Source organism: Danio aesculapii, chromosome 5 (genome assembly GCF_903798145.1).
Source record: "Danio aesculapii chromosome 5, fDanAes4.1, whole genome shotgun sequence".
NCBI classification, from domain to species: domain Eukaryota; kingdom Metazoa; phylum Chordata; class Actinopteri; order Cypriniformes; family Danionidae; genus Danio; species Danio aesculapii.
The window spans coordinates 54,306,619-54,326,485 of NC_079439.1; the positions used below are offsets into that span (position 1 = coordinate 54,306,619).

General features: G+C 35.7%; 1 protein-coding gene across 3 annotated transcripts in view; it reads right to left on the reverse strand.

The window, feature by feature from the left end:
- mctp1a (multiple C2 domains, transmembrane 1a) overlaps window positions 1-19,867 on the reverse strand; it is a 336,941-nt gene that overhangs the window by 256,215 nt on the left and 60,859 nt on the right. Inside the window, exon 1 of one of the 3 annotated variants that reach the window (XM_056458477.1) lies at window positions 5,221-5,283. The exons of the other annotated variants lie outside the window; for them this stretch is intronic. Within the exon in view, the coding sequence (XP_056314452.1) occupies window positions 5,221-5,262 (42 nt within the window). The 5' untranslated portion in view covers window positions 5,263-5,283. Of the gene's footprint in view, window positions 1-5,220; window positions 5,284-19,867 lie in introns of those variants that run through there. 3 annotated transcript variants of the gene reach the window in all.

The window sequence follows — 19,867 nt, forward strand, 5'->3', positions numbered from 1 at the left end:
CCATAAAATGAATCAAACCATAAATCATAGAAGCTTGAAATTTTACCAAATGGTAGTACCCACTCTCACTATCACATACACAAAACACATAATCGCTCAAAACTATTGGCTACAAACTTCAGTGTCTTATTTGATGGGGATCCTTGACTGAAGCCCTACAAGTTAAATCAATTCCTGCAACCACAACAACAAATATGAAACAAAAGTTTTAAAGTGTGATATTTTTGACCATATAGTGGCGCTACAATGCGAAGAAAAAAATGAAACCAGATTTACCTGAGGGACAGCTAGTATGACTGACTCGAAAATCTGCATGCAGTGCATGCAGCCATGGCTGCCATCAACCAATTAAGTTTGAGCACCCATTAGACAAGCTCAACGAAGGCCAATTGGGATAAACCTTGGTGGGTGTGTTTGACTCATGGTCCTCAAGGTTTGTAAGTATCAAGGGGGGCAGTTCTCTAGTAATGGCTAGTGAGTTGGGCTTTGGTTGCTGGTTCGATTCTTGGTCCCAGCAGGATTTAAATGTGGGTGGAGTGAATGAACCCTGAGCAAGGCACCTAACCTCTAATTGCTCCCTGGGCACTGGAAGCAATAGCTCCGGGTGTACGTTTGTGCTTTCACTGCTCACTCAAAAATGTGTATGTGCACTTGGATGGGTTAAAAGCAAAGAACCAATTTTGAAATTGCGCAAAACCGTACTTATTAAAGTCTCACTTCACTTCAATTCACTTCACTCAACTGCTGTACAAAATTCTGGACTGCTTAGATCAATAATTATCAAAAAAGAGAATTTTTTCCCCTTTACTATGCCAGGGTCATTTAGAAATTGGGTGTTGACAAATATACGAAAATGCCTGTAATTCATAATTTAAAACTTCCTATCCAATCTTCACCAATCTTCATAAAATTTGGCATGCCCATATACAATATGATGCATAGAAGCATGCAAAAATGTAATGAGATCTGCCTATGGGTGGTGCTATATATTTTTTAAAAGGTGAATAATGCTGTTTTTCTATGGTAATTCTCTATAAATAATAACTAAAATAATAGTTCTCATCATTGATTTAAGCAGTTACAGACTTTTTAATAGGATATTACAACCTGATCTCACAAGAAAATGTAAGTATTTAACGTTTTGAGTTCAGTCGTACAAAATTGTACGATTTTAAAAAGGAGGCGTGGCACCTAACCCCACCCCTAAACCCAACCGTCATTGGGGCATTTTATGACTTGAAAATAAGAAATTGATTTTAGATTTCAAAACTCTGACTTCATTTTAGCAATTCAGAGATTATTTCTCACAATACTGATAAAGAAAAACAACTCGTTATTCTCTCTCTATCTCTTCCCCCTTTTCTCAGAACAAATATGCCACACTTAGGGCTTTTTTCTCTGTTGACAAACTCACAATTGTTTCACTAAATGTGAGTTATAAAATCCAAATTAGGAGATATAAACTTGCATTTGTGAGTGAAAAAAAACCCATCAGGATTGTTCAACAAAATGATGATGATAGTAATAGGTTTAAATAATGTGTTTAATACTGCTGTAGGGCTATAAGGATAAAATACACCCCCTATAAACAGCATATGTGATTAGACCTATAGTTTATATATAACATATAGTACATTAAAATACATATACATATAGTATATATGTTAAAACCTATAGTAATCATAGCCATTTTAACGCACAATAACATTTCCGTTTAACACTGGGACTAAGGTGGTCATTTAAATGATGTTTACATTGTGTAATTTAATAATTCTTTTTGAAAAAAATATACATAATGTAAATGTACCCTGCCCTTTCTTAAGTGCATAATTTATTCTAACATTGTTAGTTAAGCAAGATTTCAGAACACAGAAGAGTGTCTCATACATCGAAAAAAAAGTATATGGTCAAATTGACTATTAAACTGTATATCTATTATGACTTTTATTTTAGAACTATACAAAGCTTTAGAGTGAGTGCCCAATGACATTTATGAACATGAACTTCTATGAAAAGTATATGTATTATTGTTCAATTGCGAATGCTATACCAATCACAGAAAAACAGTGTTCCTCTTCTGCATGATCCTGATTTGTTTACAAAACCAATAACTTGTTTCAAATTCAAAATTTCCACAGCATGCTTATATGAAATATGACACCTACTGCACTACTGCAGTGGATCACTTTTTCATATTCTCACATTTTTGCATATTTTCACTTACAATTTCTTCAGTTCATTTGCTTACAGTTTCAAGTTAAAATGATTAATAATAACCTATCTGAAAGAAACAAATTAAAAGCCACATCAGCTTCATCACAACACCTAGACATGCATCATCAAACACAAAATCCAAATCCTGTAGACTGGGGTGTTTCCTCCATCATCATTCACATCACCCTTGGTAAGCCTGTGCAAATATGGAAGCATATGAGTATCGTCATAGTTGGGTAAACTTAAAGGGCAGTGAATGGGAGAGTACAACACATAATTTTTTAACAATCCAATTTGCTGAAATGGTGTTATAAAAACTTAAAAAAAAATGGGAAAAATAGTGTGAGACTGATGACGGCAGCCAGAGGAGAGAATAACATCAAATTTACTCTCAGCCCCATAGACGCTGCATTACAAACACCTAATTTGACGCAAAGATGATATATACATACATAATTGCATATAAATGTGCATATGTTTTTTTTAAAAATCAAAATATTAAAAACTTTCAAGGCTTTAAGATTATGATGACCATTAAATGCATCATAACAGTCTTGTGAAAAGGGGCCCATATGCAAATTGGAAATACAATATGTAAAATGGCAATGTATTGCTGCATCTAAATGTGCATCTTTCAAAACTTGTGCAAAATGTGGTGTAAAATAAAAATGAAAATATATAATTCACATTTGCCATTTCCAAACAGTTTTTAAATGCAAATTAAATACTAATTGTATGCATTAAAAGTTGCAAAATTAGACTGAAAATGCAATATCCAAATTGAATTGATGTGTGCAACACAACATGCACAAGCAGAAATAGTAACAAAATGATAATTTAAATGTTTTTAAATTTGCACTAATTTCCTAAATGTGAGTGTGTCAATGCATTAAAAATGCACTTAACTCCCCATTTTGATACCCCTTTGGCTCAGAATGCATTTTGAAATAGGCTTGGGTGGAACAAAATGCAGCTACCAAAGTTCTTACCAGGTCTAGAAAATATGATCATATCACCCCAATTTTATCCTTCTTACACTGGCTGCCTGTTAAGTTTTGTATTGATTTTAAAATATTTCTTCTTACTATAAAGCTTTATAGCTCCTGTTTATCTAACCAACCCTCTGTCTCGCTACAATCCATCCCGCTCTTTAAGACCTCAAAACTCAGGGCTCCTCATAGTACCTCGAACCGCAAAGTCGAGTAAAGGAGGTCGAGCCTTCTCCTTTATGGCTCCTAAACTCTGGAATAGCCTTACTGATAATGTCCGAGGCTCAGACACACTCTCGCAGTTTAAAGCTAAATTAAAATCCTATCTTTTTAGTAAAGCATACACTCACTGCATCACTTAGCGGTATGATACATGAATGTGCTCCATGCAGGTTTTTGCATCTCGTTTATATACACTATGAACAGCAGCTACTTATTTAAGAAAACATAACTGTGTGCTCCTACTCCATTCAGTTAGTAGTGACCAGTGCATAGCGCAAACTGCGTAGGCCCACCCGCAAGGGGAGGTGAAGGAAAGTTGTATCAAAATCCGACTCCCGAAACAAATCTGACTCCCCTTCGTGCGCACACGCATCACACAGCGCCTGCAGATAAACTCTAACTTTAACGGACTTTAACGGTTCTTTTATCGGTACTTTTTGTAGTGTTTTTTTATGATTTTTATTATGTTTTTAATATAAACTTAAACTAAACTTAAACTGTGTGTGTGCGAGTCTATGTCACGAGCTATGTGTGTGCACTTAGTGCGAGCCTCCATTGAGCCTCATTGAGCCTCCAGCCAGCATTTCTCATGTGAGTTTGCCAACTGTGCAGACGAATATCAAATAATGCCAATTAGAAAAGGTTGGTCAGTTAAATTATGCTATTGTAAATGATGTTTGTTCAGCAATAATTCTCCAGTACCGATAGCAGACCCGTTAACGTCAGAGCTTATTGATAGCTCAGTCTTTTATAATGTAGCACCGATACCGATAGAGTACCGAGTTTCGGTACTCATCCCTATAGGTGAGAGGGTGGCAGTGTTTCGATATGATCTGATTATGTTGTAGTTCTGGGACTGCTGGTGTTGGTTGCTGTGTGGTTAAAAAAATCACAGTTAAAGTAATTAGGTTAATTTTGATTTAAATAAATGTAAATTAAATTAAATATTAATCTAACATTTTGGCCATTTTCTTTATGCTTTTGGGTGGGTTTTGGACAGCTTTTGAGCTGGTAAAAATCTGGCAACACTGTCCCACGGTGCAATGAGGAAAATGCAATCCTACTTTTCCTATGGCTAAATTCAATTAGGACAAATTAACATTTAATTTAATTTATAATGCATTAAAATTAGTATTAGTAAAACTTTATTTTCCTTTTGCAACCAAACTTTGCACACATGCCATGGAGAATGCAAATTTAAATAAAGAAACGCATTGCCATTTTATATATTGCATTACCATTTACATATCACACATTTCAAAATGGATTTTGCAACTCATATTATGCTTCCATAGGTGCAAATGCTTCTCACTGAGCTTTTCACAGGATGCCGCCTCCTGATTCTGCTGTTCTCCACTAATCAGCTGTCTGGGTGGCTAAAAAAAACAACAACAGCTGTCTTTATGAAAAAAAAAACCCACACACAAACAGTAGGAAACCCCCTTTAGTTTTTCCTTCTCTACACCTCATCCCTCTTTTCTCACTCCTTTTGTGTCACCCATCCGTAACAACCCTCTCAAGTTCCCAGCACACGCTCATGGAAACCAAACACCATCCCAAGAATAAACACAGTCCCTAGTGCAAACAAACCACTGAAGCATTTCCACAACTGCTTACATTTCTCAAATGCAAAAGACTTTTCCGATTCCCTAATGCGGCTAAACGCACCGATGTTAACAGAAGATTAAAGTCCCCGTTCATGCCACACATGTGTCACAAATACCACTCCATCTCAAATACTTTCATCACAGGTGCAGCTGAAAGAAATGGGATGTAAGAGAGCATGCATACATACAGACAAGCTTTGTCCCACGGAGGAAAGCGAGAGTGCTAACATCCAGCCACGGTGATGAAGTGTCCACACGCTGCTCAGTCTGCCTCTGGTTTGCTGCCCCTGGATGAGCGAAAGCCCGCCTCGTACACGCACATATGCATACAGTGCACGTAGCAAGCAGCTGTCAGAAAAGACAGGGAGGTTTTTCTGCTGTACTTTCCAAGCATCTCACAGAAACACCACACGCCTGCTGATTCTGAGATATGATTATGAGACTATATGCACTAGACTGTACTATAAATTCACAGTTAAAGTGGTGTTTTTCAGGGCTCTGGGGATGAAGTTTAATGAGCTGCTATAGAGCATTCGAGGGTCAGAATGCCACTCTGTTTGTCTCAGAGGACATCTTTTAACGTTTTTATCACTCCTGTCCTCTTTTAGTCCTCATCACTCTTTCATTTGACTCTTGTGCTGTTTTGTAATCTCTTTAAATCCCACATTTTTACCTAATATTCTTTATTTTGCCCCTTTATAGCCCCTAGTTCAGCCAGAATTGACAGTTCGGTTAACATTTATGATGTTATCAAGAGAATGACAATTTATATTGACTCTGTTTATGAAGCATTAAAGAGGTAAAACAACAGTTCTTTATTGGCATTGATAGTTCTAAATGTATGGGAAACATGCCTTTTTATAATTTTCATTAGTCTGTATTTGTTGTGAATGCAGACGTGAAACAGGTCATTGGATTCAAATGCAGTTTTGAGACAACAATCAGACAGGCAGGGGTCCAAAACCAACATACAGGGCAATAGAGGCAAATCCAAAGCATAATCCATATAACAAGCGAATGGTGAAGACAGGCAGCAGGAATTAAAATGCTATAAACAATGAAAAAAGGGTCAAAAACACAGAATGGCTTAGAAACTGCTTATAATTGTAGCAACACTAACAAGACTCAGCAACGGATGTGTGAATGAAAGGTGTATTTATAGTATAAGTAATTATGCGTGTAATCAAAGTGAACTTGAAACTGGTGTGTGAATTTAGGGTGTGATGGGGTATGTAGTTCAGGTGACTGGCAGGGAATGTTCTCCAGCTATCCGTGAGGGCTACATTGATGGTGATCATGACAGTATTAAAGGTGCTGTATGTAGGTTTTTGACTTTTCTAAAGTAAAATAAAAATATGCTTTAATATGTTTGCAGATATTTAAGAAACATGCTAAGTGAACATTCTTGTTTATCTGAAAAACAATGCTTAAGTTAGATATTCTGCTTTGAAAATGTGCGTTACGTGCCAGAACGGCTGTCTTTGTTTCGGTTCTTTTAACCCACCCAATGCTAGCTTAGCCAATAAATTTTTAAGCACCCCAGGTTGCCTTGGTGAAAAAATTAATTTAGTCAGGAAGCCTATCAAAGTGTGCGTCCGCAACCAAGATGCGACCTCCAGTGGACAGTAGCAGCCTCGAAATGAGACGCAGATTCAGAGTTCCACATTCAGGTCATTAATTAGCAAATAATAAAAAATATACTACAAATGTAAATATTAGGTGAGCAGGTTACATTGTAACCCAGTGTCCTAACAACACCACTACGTGAGGAGATTTTCAGTGATAAGCAATTTGGCTATTTGCAGAAATTTAAATACAGCCATTCAAAAGCACAGAATAGTGCACTTACTTCACTCTAATGAAATGGTAAGGTTTATAATCTAATTAATACATACTAAACCATTTAACATTAATAAATGTACATGCTGAATCACTGATATGTGTTGGCTTGCACTAAGTCAAAGTTTTAAAGTTAAATTTCAAACAGTTTAAGGTGAATTATCTGCTGCTGTTTTCAGTATATGGCAATAAATGCCATATGAAATGGCATTCAAACTCACAATATTAACATTTAGCACTGACAATGATCACCTCAGGTACACCTCATGTGCTTTATTCATAGTTTTCTGTTGTTCAGCTACAAGAAATATAAACAATTTTTTTAAATCTAAATTTGAGGTGTTGGTTAGAATAAAAACTGTTTTTAATATGGAAAAATATTACTTATATCACGTTCTGCTGCTCTTATTTAGAACTTATTTAGAATTTAGTTTAAATCAGTCTTAAATCAGCCTTTAGGCTTGACAGTCAGGCATACTCCTGTTGGTGTCGTTAATCTGGCAACCAGCATTTGCATGTATTTTGAACCAGGTGTGCAATACCTAGTTCAACCACTGAGTGTGAAACTTACATAGTGCACCTTTAATATAATTAAACAAATGTTATGTTATGAATCCAGAGTAAACAATAAATTCAGTCACACACACAAACACATGACACTATGATCAATTTTAATAATAATAATAATAATAATAATCTAAATTAAAATATTTTTACCTTTAAGCAACTGGACAATTTTTTTTTTAAATGCCATTAACATGTCATGCATATTTTTATTTGAAATGTGTTTGTTTAGCAGTAGATGGCAAAATACATTACATTTAGTGAGAGCGGTTACAACAGAACGTTTTGGTTACGCTGCTGACTCTAATGGCAATATGTTGTACTGCCCTTAGTAAACACGCATCCTGACCTGTCATGGAAGTAAAGGCAAAGGCGAACAAAGTAATTTTACAGGGGGGAGGTTTTGGCACACAAAACTGTTTTGGGGCTTTGAATGGTCACAACTGAATCACTGAAGTCACACAGAATGTTTTGACAATGTTTTAGTTCACTTTCTGGACTTTAAACATTTACTGCTCTCATGTTTCATCTAAGATATCTAAATTTGTGTCCTGAAGATGAATGAAGGTCATGGAATGGCATGAGGGTGAATAATTAATAACAGAATTGTCATTTTAAGGTTGATTATCCTTTAATTTATTCAATTTAGCAGATGCATTTTTTATCCAAAACTTAAAAAAAGAGAATAACAGAATCAATCTATTCATAAAAGCAGTAACATTGTCAATGGCATGAGCTAGTCTAACACAGAACACATGGCAATTGTTTTAATAGAAATTGGAAAAAAACAAGTAGAATAAAATTATAACAGAAAATTTCAGCATTAGGGATACTTCTTTAGCTGGCTGTATAGTGTATTACATTAAAACTGTGAGATTGAGGCATTCCATACTGTCATCAGAGATCATTTCTATTCTTCCATACTGTCCCTATATTCATCAGGAAAACACAGAATAGTGCACTGAGTAATGCTTTCTCTTCACCTGTCTCTATCTGCTCTGTGCATGTGGATGAGCTACCAGAGCCTTGTGCATGTCTCCGATAGAGAGCAGACAGGATTACAGAGACACCACGATTAATGATGACATTAATTCTTATGTGAATACAATGGGCAAAATCAGTTATCACCAAATATGTTCAGATATTGTGTGATTTCTACACTCTCAGAAATAAAGGTACGCAAACTTTCACTGTGGTAGTACCTTTTCTAAAGGTAGACATTAGTAATAGTAGGTTCATATTGGTACCTCAAAGTATATATTAGTACCTACAAATTTTAAGAGGAACAATTTTATACTATTTAGGTACTAATATGTACCTTTGAGGTATTGATATGGACCGTTTAGGTACAAATCTGTACCTTTTGAAAAGGTACCACCATTTCTGAGAGTATAGTTGTCATGCGAAATTAATTGCCTTTTTTTATATTTGTTCAAATGAGAGCTTCTAACCAAAATCACAACACATGCATAAACATAAACTTGTTCTGATGTTCTTGAACTTTGAGTATTCCAAATGAGCGGGCATCTGCTCAAGTTTAATGACTGGCATAATGCATGCCCAAACCCATATAAGCTTATATAAGGGATTATAACTTCAGTAAACTTTAACTATAAGAGACTTTTTCTTACTCTTTCTCAGAAAATAATTTTTAATGACCTATTCCTATATCTCTTTTACCATACATACTATACTATACATACTAATATGCTATTCCTTTAAATTTACAGATCGCCCAGAAATGAAAATTTCCTTCATATAGAATGACTCTGACTCTGGAATGTGTTTTACGCAGGCACATAATGACTGGAAGAAAGGTTAAACAAAAGTGAGCCGATATGGTTCTTTAAATTTGGACTGAAATAACACAAATTTGGGTTGTTCTGATTCTATCTGCAGCAAATTTTAGCTTTGGAAAAAAATGCTGTTTTATTGTGATGAAGCATTAGTCAGTTATATCTGGGGCTGCACAATTAATCGAAAAAAGAGCTGTGCAGGAAGTATGATTTCCATGTATGTTTTTTCGTCAACGTGACGGCAGCCATAATATAAGTGCACTCGCCAGTGAGTGCGCTCATATTAAAAGAAACCAAAACCATGCACATAATTTAAATGATCATATGGCATTTTAGAGTTATGATTACGACAAGCATTTGATATGTTTGTTTTTTTTTCTTTCATAGCAAACACAATGTGTTGTGCATGAAAATAAATGTTTACTGTGTCAGTATAACTACTCTAGCCCATATAATGTTGAATATAATGAATCTGATAATGACAAACGTTTCATTTTAGCAGTGAAAAAAATGGTCTAATAATGTTGTCAATTACAGATTGCAAGCATATGTTCAAACATAATAATTTAACTTCAGAATTATAAATAGTTGCATTTTGATGTCGTCACTTAAGTGTGTATTAACGACCAATTCAAAGTCTATACAAAAACTACACCTACACATAAGCCTGATGTTATTATTTGTGTTTTACCATATGTTTGAGAATAACAATAATAACAGCCTACTCATAATAACTTTTATTTTACATATACAGAATCATGAGAAAATCATGATCTTGACTTTTAAGCACAAAAATATTGTGATTTTAGCCAGAATTGTCAAGCCCTAGTTAAAACATAGTCTATTTATGTATATAATTGGGATGATTATGTCATGGGGTACCACAAGGTTCGGTCTTAGGTCCTACATTGTTTTTGGTTCATAGTTCATGGTATTTGCTTCTATTGCTCCTCATATGACACTAAGTTATCACTTACATTTAAGACACTTGGGGGAAACCGATTAAAGAACTGTTAAACGTGAGGGAACCAAATATGTTTATTATATCTATGGCTATATTAAGATATATGGTTAGGTAAATCTTGCAATTTACTTTCCATTAGCTCTGGACAGTGATATAATAGTTTCAAAATGTTAAACAGTAGACATTAAATTAGCCTTTTCACTTGCATTTATGAATGTCTTAAAGTGATGCCTATATTTTCCAACCCAGGCTCATTCTGAAAATGTAAAACTGTGTTTCCAGTTTTGTTTTTGCGAATCCACCCGAGGCCGCTGTGGACACTTTTTCAGATCTCCAGTTTCTCTCGCAAGTGCCATTTGCACCTGCTGTTCTCACATAAATCCACCAGAGGCTGCTGTCGACTGAGTGAATGACTGACCAATCGACTGACCCACCCTCCTCTTTTGCCTAAACCAAGCCAATAGTGTTTTCAAAAGCACCTATTCACCCTATCACCCCCTTACCTAAACCCAACCAACAGTTTTCAAACCCAATCCAGAAAAAGAAAAGCCCTTACCAGATTTGACCACATTCTCACCCTGTTATTTACTTATTTAATATTTTGCCTTTTGTTTTACCTGATTTTTGGTACCGTTCTTCGCCGGACTCAAACCCCGCTATCGTGGTCAAATCCTCTCTGCATCTTCAGTCTGCCGACATACATGGTGAGCTAACTGGACAAACTTGTAACAGCGGGAAAGCCTTCCATACAGAGGTAAGCGGTCAGCTGGTAAGTGCAAAAAGGTGAAGCATACGTACTTCTGGCTTCATAATTCCCGATCTTCAGAACTGTATATATGGCTACTTTTCAGAATGAATCTATGTTGTATATTGCAATGTCCAGCACATGCCTGAACTTTTTTACATAAACAATTTTAATGGCAGAAACTTTGTCTTAATGTTCATTATTACAGCTATTTGAAAGCCTGATCAATAGTGTTAATCCCACTATCAGCAGTTACTAATTGGAGCTTCAGTAAACTAATGTCACCATAATTACAACTTTTATGGGCAGTGAGTGTGTGCACGATCTGTAAGAGGCCATTAATCACTATTAATGTCTGATCCTCGGCACAGGTGTTCTTGAGCAAATGGATTGCTGTAGAAATGCCTCCACAGAGAGAGTGCGTGTCTCCCACATTATGAAAATGGGTCAGCTGTGGTGCATGGAAAAACCCACACCTATGACTCTCACTGGCTGGATGTGAAAGAAATGGAGCGACTGCAATTTGTACAAATGGAGGTGGCTTGGTAAATTCATGCCACTGACAAAAGAAGGTGTTCAACTAATACATACTGCATTTCAAAATGTACTTTGTAAAATTACAAACCTAATATTATATTTAAAAAATGTAAAGTTGCCATAGATTGCAATGATACAAAATGTTAAAGGGCACCTATTATGCCTATTTTCACAAGATGTAAAATTAATCTCTGATACTTCTAGAGAGCGTATGTGAAGTTTTAGCTCAAAATACCCCATAACGTTTTTTAATAACTCTTTAAAACTGCTGCTTTTAGGCTTTGGTTCATGTTGTGCCGTTTTGGTGACTGTTGCTTTTCAAAAGAGGGCGGGGCTACAAATGCCTGTGCATCCCCAGCAGGCACACAACGTCATAAGACGTTAATATTAGATTAGATTTTGTGACATCACGTGAACAAAATTTGTCTAGCCAGCATCTAAGGACAACATTATTTTGATATAAAATAACGACAAATAACTTCAAATGAAGTTGATATTTGGTTGATTTTAGAACACTCTTTTTGGAAAGTGACCAAAATCCAACGTCGAGACAACATCTTAAACCAACGTCATTATGACGTCAAATTCTGACATTTATTCGTCAAGTATGGCAACAAAGATCCAATGTCTAATAGATTTCATATTGATAATGTTCACACAATGTCAAGCTGTAACATCATTAGACGTTGATATTTGGTTGATTTTAGGTTGGACATTGTACATTGACGTAGGTCTGATGCTGGGTTCTGGTGTCAACTTGATTTTCATTTCCAACACGCCCCCACGACGTTCGGCTACAACGTCAGTCTGACATCATTTTGACGTCCTGTGCCTGCTGGGCCAGAATAGTGGAAGATTCAAACCAGGACTAACATTATCTCTGTGAAAAACTGAACATGGCTTGCTTGGTTAAGCCATGAGACATAAAGACCTGGATGACCAATAACTCTTTGCAACTAAATGAAAATAAAACAAAAGTGTTATTAGTGTTATATAAACATTTCAATTAAAACTCAGCTAGGAGTCCTAAATGACAATCTGCACAGTCACGCCAAGAATCTCGGCGAGTTATCTTTGATCCACTCTTGCAGTTTGACAAACATGTAGATGCTTTTCCAGCTTAGATTGTTGGCAAAAGCTAAACCATTTCTTTCCAAAATAAGATTTAGAAATCGTAACACATGCTTTAATCTCCTCTCAGTTAGACTACTGCAACTCTTTGTACATTGGTCTACCTCCGTCAACACTCTCTCGGTTACAGTTGGTCCAAAATGCAGCCGCCAGATTAATAACAGGAACTAAGAAAAGAGATAATTTCTCCACTGTCCTCACCTCATTGCACTGGCTTCCTATAAAATTCACTGTTGATTTTAAAATCCTTCTTTTCACTTATAAAGCATTACACAATTCTGCCCAATTTTAGTATTACTTTTATACATATATATTTTCTAATAATTTTAATTAATTTTAATATTATTATATTTTAATTAACCAGTTTTTATTTTTTAGTTTATTTTATTGTAAAGCACTTTAGATCAACTAGGGTTGTGTAAAATTGTGCTCTAAAAATAAAGTTTGCCTTGCCTTGCCTTGGTTTGGGACTTGCGGAGCTGCGCATCGATGGATTTGCTCATCAATGTTTGGACTTTCAACAGTGAAAATTAAATCACACTGAACTAAACTAAACTGAACTTCAACTCTGAAAACTGGACTGACACAGTTTCAATTTACTAAAACTTCTATGTTAAGCTGCTTTGACACAATCTACATTGTAAAAGCGCTATAGAAATAAAGATCAATTGAAATAAACTGAATTGAATTGCATCAAAAGAAGTGGTTAAGAAGAATGTTGTCTATGGAGACTCTGGTCTTCATTTGTGCATTATAAAAGCAATTGTGTTCAAACCTCTCTCTAAAAGTGATTTTTGCATATTAGGTATCCTGTAAATTGTTCTCTAATATTTACGGTATGGGGTTTAGGTAAGTGCATATGTAATGGTGAATAAAACTATTGATTTAAATAAAAGAGTTGGCTCAGAGTCATTTAAATGAGTCACAATGAATTTGAATCTTGAGCTGATTCATTATGATGTATGAATGAAACATTGGCAATATGATGTGCCAGACCCAGGAAAACTTGAACCTACCCTCCCCTTCAAATGCTGCAAATTACGGAGAATAGCATTGGATCATGACGTGAAGATGAGTGATCACTGATCACTGTAAGATGCTTAGAGATCAGCAACCTACCCTACAACACAGGATTTCATTCTATGGCACCTTTAAATCTAGCATCAGTGCAAATTAATGCTCAAAATGATATAACACTTCAGTATAACAGTACAACACACTGCAGTGTTTTGGCCCTCACTAGTCATCACTGAAAAATAAGCAATCAAAAGCTTTCACTTGTGGTGTAAAAGTCATGACTCGTTATATGATTTTATAGTAAACAAATGGTAAATGGAACTTCTTCAATATATCAATTGAGGATTCCCTGTGAATCACATCACAAGAACAGAGATTCTCAGAGAGCCCGTCTCCACTGAAGCACTCTTATGTAAAGCAATCAAATTTTCATCATGCAGAACTCAAGTGTCCTCACTGAATCTCCAAATGTCAGTGCTGTTCATCGTTTGGTTGTGTTGTCTCGCACATCCACCATATGGCAGCTCATTAAGTCAGGAAGATCAGAGGGAAACATCCTGTAGCGTGGAACACAGGAATCTTTGGCACTGTTCTCAAGGTAGGCATCGCTCTCATGGTTCCCGCCAGCTCACTGTTTGATGTGTATCAAAACCCAGTTTGAAAAACAGGTAAACTGTTTCTTGTGTGTGTTGTTTGAACCATCCACCATTTATTATTGATTCATTTAAATACTAATGAAGCATTACCATCTACAAAGCAGAATGAAAGTCTTCATCTTTCAACATTGACACGATTGAATCACAACATGATAATCCCTTGAATGAAATTTTGATAGCAATCTATAATTAAATTTACACTGAATTTACCATGTCATTGACTGCTTATTCTGCATCTAATCAGATTTCAACCCTGATGCAGGCACCAATAGCCTTGTGGTTAGTGCGTCGACACATGGCACCTAGGTGTTCACGGCGACCTGAGTTCGATTCCCGGCTTGAGGTCCCCTGTCTCTGCTCACCCTGCTTTCCTGTCTCTAAATCTCCACTGTCCTATCACAATAAAGGTGAAAACCCATAAAAATAAGGATTAAAAAAAAAAAACACTGAAAAGGTGTTCATTGTAAGCTGGTCCTGCAATACATTATCAGAACCCCTCCTCTGCATCTACTGCCAATAGTAAATACATGCTTGCTCTGGAATAGCAGTATGTGTAGCAAATCTAGTTGCCCCAAGACTTGCAAATTTCAACCCAAACTTATTCTGAAAACGTAGCCCTATATACATTTCTGGAGAATGTGAAATACATCCCAGGAGGCAGTTTTTGTTTTTGCGAATCCACCACAGGCTGCCATGTATGCGTTTTTTAGATCTCAAATTTTTCTTGCGAGTGCTATTCACACCTACTGTTCTCAAATAAATCCACTAGAGGCCACTGTCGACTCACTGAGTGACCGTTCGACTGACCTATACTCCTCCTTTACTGAATCCAACCAATAGTGTTTTCAAAAGCACCGATTGACTCGATCACCCGCTCCCTTAAACCCACCCGACAGTTTTAAAAAACAATCCAGAAAAAGAAAAGAAAAGCCCTCGCCTGATTTTACCACGTTTTAAGATTTTACCACATTCTCACCCTGTTATTTACTTGTTTATTTTATTTTTTGGCTTCTGTTTTGGTCTTACAAGCTTTCTGGAACCGTTCTTCGCCAGCCTCAAGCCCCTCCGCCACGATCAACTTCTCTATCCATCTTAAGTCTGCCAACATACATGGCGATCTACTGGACAAACAGGTTTCAGCAGGAAAGGCGTCCATATGAAAGTAAGCGGTCAGCTGCTAGCGCAAAAAGGAACGGCGTCATACTGCCCGGTAGCATTCGTTTTAAAGACGAAATGCAGCCATACGTATGTATCAAGATCTCCAGAAATGTATATTGGGCCACATTTTCAGAATGAGTCTATGTTGCATTATTTATATTGTCATAACATCAAATGGTTACATGTAATTATAGACTGTGACTAACAAACATTTTTTTTTTAGTCAACTAGTCAAAATGTTTGTTTTTTTATTTTTATTTTATTTTATTGTTGTTGTTGTTGTTATTGTGCACCAATGTAGGCCTATCCCACCAAGCAATTTTGTGTAAAAAAATATCTAATAGATCTAAAACTGATTAAAAATAGACCAGTCATCAAATAGACAGATTAGACAGACATTACATGTGTAGTAATTCATTTCTGTCTATTTGCTGACTAATCTAGTTTTTGTACTATTGTTAGATGTCTACTAGATTTTTACTGACAGATTTTCACTTTTTTTTAACAAGACTTCTATGTTTGGACATCTATTAGATGTATTTTAAGCACAAAAAAAAACATGTCTGCTGTTATATCTGTAAATGGAGAGTCTGGAAGTGATTAGTTAATTGCACAGTAGTTGGTGTTGTGTTGTGTCTTGCTTTCTTCACATCTAACATCAAAGCTCAATCAAAAAAGACAACCTGAAAAACAGAGTTATTTTTCCTTACCTACAATGTCTGAGAGAGCTTAATGTGCTACAATTTAAGAAAATATGTACAATTACAAAAAACACCAGCAAATTAAGAAAAGATTCATTTGACAGCACACATGCTGCAAATTGTCAAATCGTCATACGCAAATAAGTGATGTTTTATAAACAAATTTCGGGGGGAGCACGATCAGTCTTTGACGAGGCTAATTCATCACACTATTATCCATTCTATTATCCAATCAGCTCAAGAGCAAACCCCTATAAATAGGCCAACTTGTCATACCTCCATTTTCTCTTGACTTCAGCGTCCCTCCACCACTCCAACTCCACACTATTAAACCAGATACCTATTTAAATCTGAGGAGGGACTGATCTGGAGCCGGGTAGACACTGCGCTCGGACCCTATCTCTCCTTATCATGATAAGGGGAATAACACGAGTTAGGGTGTCTTCCCGAGCTCAGAGCCCTCTCCCCAGACAGCACGCCAAACACGCATATTCTATTCAGTCAAATGCCTGTGAGTGTGAACTCGTGAAACAAATTAATAAAACGCTGCATTTTCACACAACACTAATAAATTAAAACAAGCTGCATTTTCACAAAACGCTAACAATTTACAAAAACACGTTGCATTTTCTCACAACACTTGCAAAAACATCGAAACACACTGGAAATGTTTTAAGAGGACCCAAAAACGTGACTAATGCCACTGTGCTGTGACAATTGCTGAGTGAATTTGTAAGTAATCTTGGAAAAGTGAGTTTTTTGTTTGTTTATTTTAACATCCTGATTCCCTTGTCTTTTGTATTTTATTAGCCTAAATAACCCTAACCTAAATAGCCAGGTTCATCATGCTTAGGAGTCCCCTTGAAACATTTACGTTGTTCTGAGCTATTTGAAAGTGTGTGTGAAAACGTTTTTTTTTTTAAATGTGTTTGTGTTGTGAGGATTTGTAACACGTGTGCTGTCAAATGGATGAAGATCTTTTCCTAATTTGCTGGTGTTTTTTGCAATTGCATGTGTTTCTTAAATTGCAGCACATTAAGCTCTCTCAGCCACTGTAGTTACCAGACCCTTGAAGAAAAAAACAGATCGTCAAATAGGCTTCACATGTAAAAATCACAAGCTAAACTCACATGGGACACATATGAAACACACATTTTCTTATGGTTTTGAAATACTGTCACAAATTTGTTTAATGTATTATGTCAACATGTGAAGGTCATGTGATGCTCATGATTTTTCAGCAACGGCAGCTACTGCCATGACCAAAATCTAAAACAACAAAAAAAAGAAAGTGTCTGAGACATGACAGAGCTTTGTTATTCATTTGATCTGATCTTTTTCTTTGAAACAAAGTCAAATGAAACTGAAGAACCCATCAAAACATTGCAGTATGTGAGTCAAAGTAAGATTCAAGGTAAAATTCATATCACTCTAAAATAAATTGTATGTGTTGTTTTTTATTTATGGCAGCAGCAATTTGAACCCAATGTCACCTATATCTAGAAACATCAGAATATGAAACATGGCCTACAATTCCATTACATCACAATGTCTTTTTACACTCTTTGCCAATCAATTCATTGTTTCCCGTTCATAACTGGCTGTACTCCCAGGTAATTACTGTATATGGCCTGTACCTTTGCATTTTGTGCTACGAGGTGCTGCAAGGACAAGTTTGTGAGTACTGCTCCAACCTTTCAGTGCACCCTACACCCTGACCTATCTGCTTTCAGGATCTGTTTAGTACAGGGGTATTCAATTAAAGCTACAAGAGGATCCAATCTTTCCAACAAAGGACCTGGGCAAGCCTAAACAGCTATTGCATACAGTAAATACTTGCTTCCACATTGTCAATGGCAGCTTTTAGTCTTTACAGCAAGCAGTTTATAATGTAATTGTAAATACGTACTTCAGCTTACATATTTGTGAAACACAAAAAGTAAGTGCTGTTATCAAGCATTCTGCATAATTTCACATTTATTTTACATATTTGTTTCATATTTAATTCTTTAGTGATTTACTCCTGGTTTCACAAACAAGGTTTAAGGCTAGTCAAGATTAAACTGCATGTTTGAGCTGTCTCAACTCAAAATAACTTGCAGTTAGATGTCTTAAAATACGTCAGTGTCATTTTTTTGTCTCCAGGTGTACGCCAGTAATATATTTTTCTAAGACCATTTTTATAAACGTAACTTAAATAGCCTAATTTAAATAAAGCCTAGTCCTTGCTTAATCTAAGCCCTGTTTGTGAAACTGGGCCTTAAAGTCATAATATTCTGTATTAATTCAGCAAAAATTGTACTTAAAAAATTTAAATGACTTGTTTATGAGTCGCCGGATAGACTGACGATGAGCGGATGCATGTCAATGCTATGCTATGTTACATGTGTTGAAGAAGCTTAAGGTTATTGCTGTCGTGAGTCAAAAGGACAGTCAAGAAGATTTTATTAACCTAAGGACCCTCTTTTCATGACCGTGTTTTGTATAATTTCTTATATGTTTGTACTGTGTTAATTTACTAATACAGTTCTCACGAAATCAAGGCATCAAAGGTGCAAAGCACATTAAGAGGACGACCTTAAGAATAAACACATGTTGTTGTAAAGAGAGTTACAGTACTTAAAAATACATTTGACTGCAATTCATATGTAAAAATAATTCTCCGGAGAAGTATAAAGCCAACTAATTTTTCCTTTATCAATGATGATATTTACAGGTCTTCATTATCAACGAATATGGATACTAAACCACATTAATACCACAAAATATATAATTTGTAATCAAATCTGATTGCCTTGCCCTTCTATATCATTTAGGGCTGTGCCAAAAAAGATATTATATCGTATCGCATTAAAATGTATGTCAATAACGATGATAAGCTCTGGATTTTTTACTCTACATTGATCTACGAGATAATCACACAGCAGAAATGTGCAACAATGGGAATCTGAAATTGTTTTGATATTAGAAATGTATCGAATTTTTGGCCACCAAAAATTTATCGGCCGAAAATATGTTATGTCATTTAATGGACTGTCCAATTTTTGTGGCTTCAGTCATTATTGGGGTACTATTTTAAATCTGGAAGCAATAACAACTTATATTGAAATATATATCGTTATCGTTTAATATGAAAAATAATTATCGAGGCTGCATTTTTGCCATAATATCAATATGGACACTTTTTGCTTGGTCAATTTGGTCGGTAACTCACTTCGTACGGTGTTGGGATACAGAGCACTTGGTCAAGTCTAGTGAAGCACTATTCCACAAAAGAGATAAAAGTATTGCAAAATCAAGGTAAAACAATGTGGTTACAATGCACCTTTCTATTATGCTTGCTTTCGACAGGTTATCAGTACAACAAGCCCCATCTTCTCATGGATGTTTACAAGAAGAATGGGTATCTGAAATGCTTTTTTTGTTTTGATAATGTATAATTTTCAAGACAAAACAAAAAACAAAAACAATAAAACAGCAAGTAGCTCCTAATCTTTAATGGGTGATCAGAATCAAACAATTGCTAATAAAATTAAATGATTTCATTAGGATTTACTAATTCTCCAAAAGCTAAATTTGTTACAAACTGTGAAAGTTTACAAACAGTTACCTTTCTAATATTAAATAAAAGGAATTCTAAATATCACAATAATAATAATGTTCACTGTGCTCTACATTCAACCCAAAGACTCGCAATGCAAATGCATTACTGTAAATTTCTTTAGTT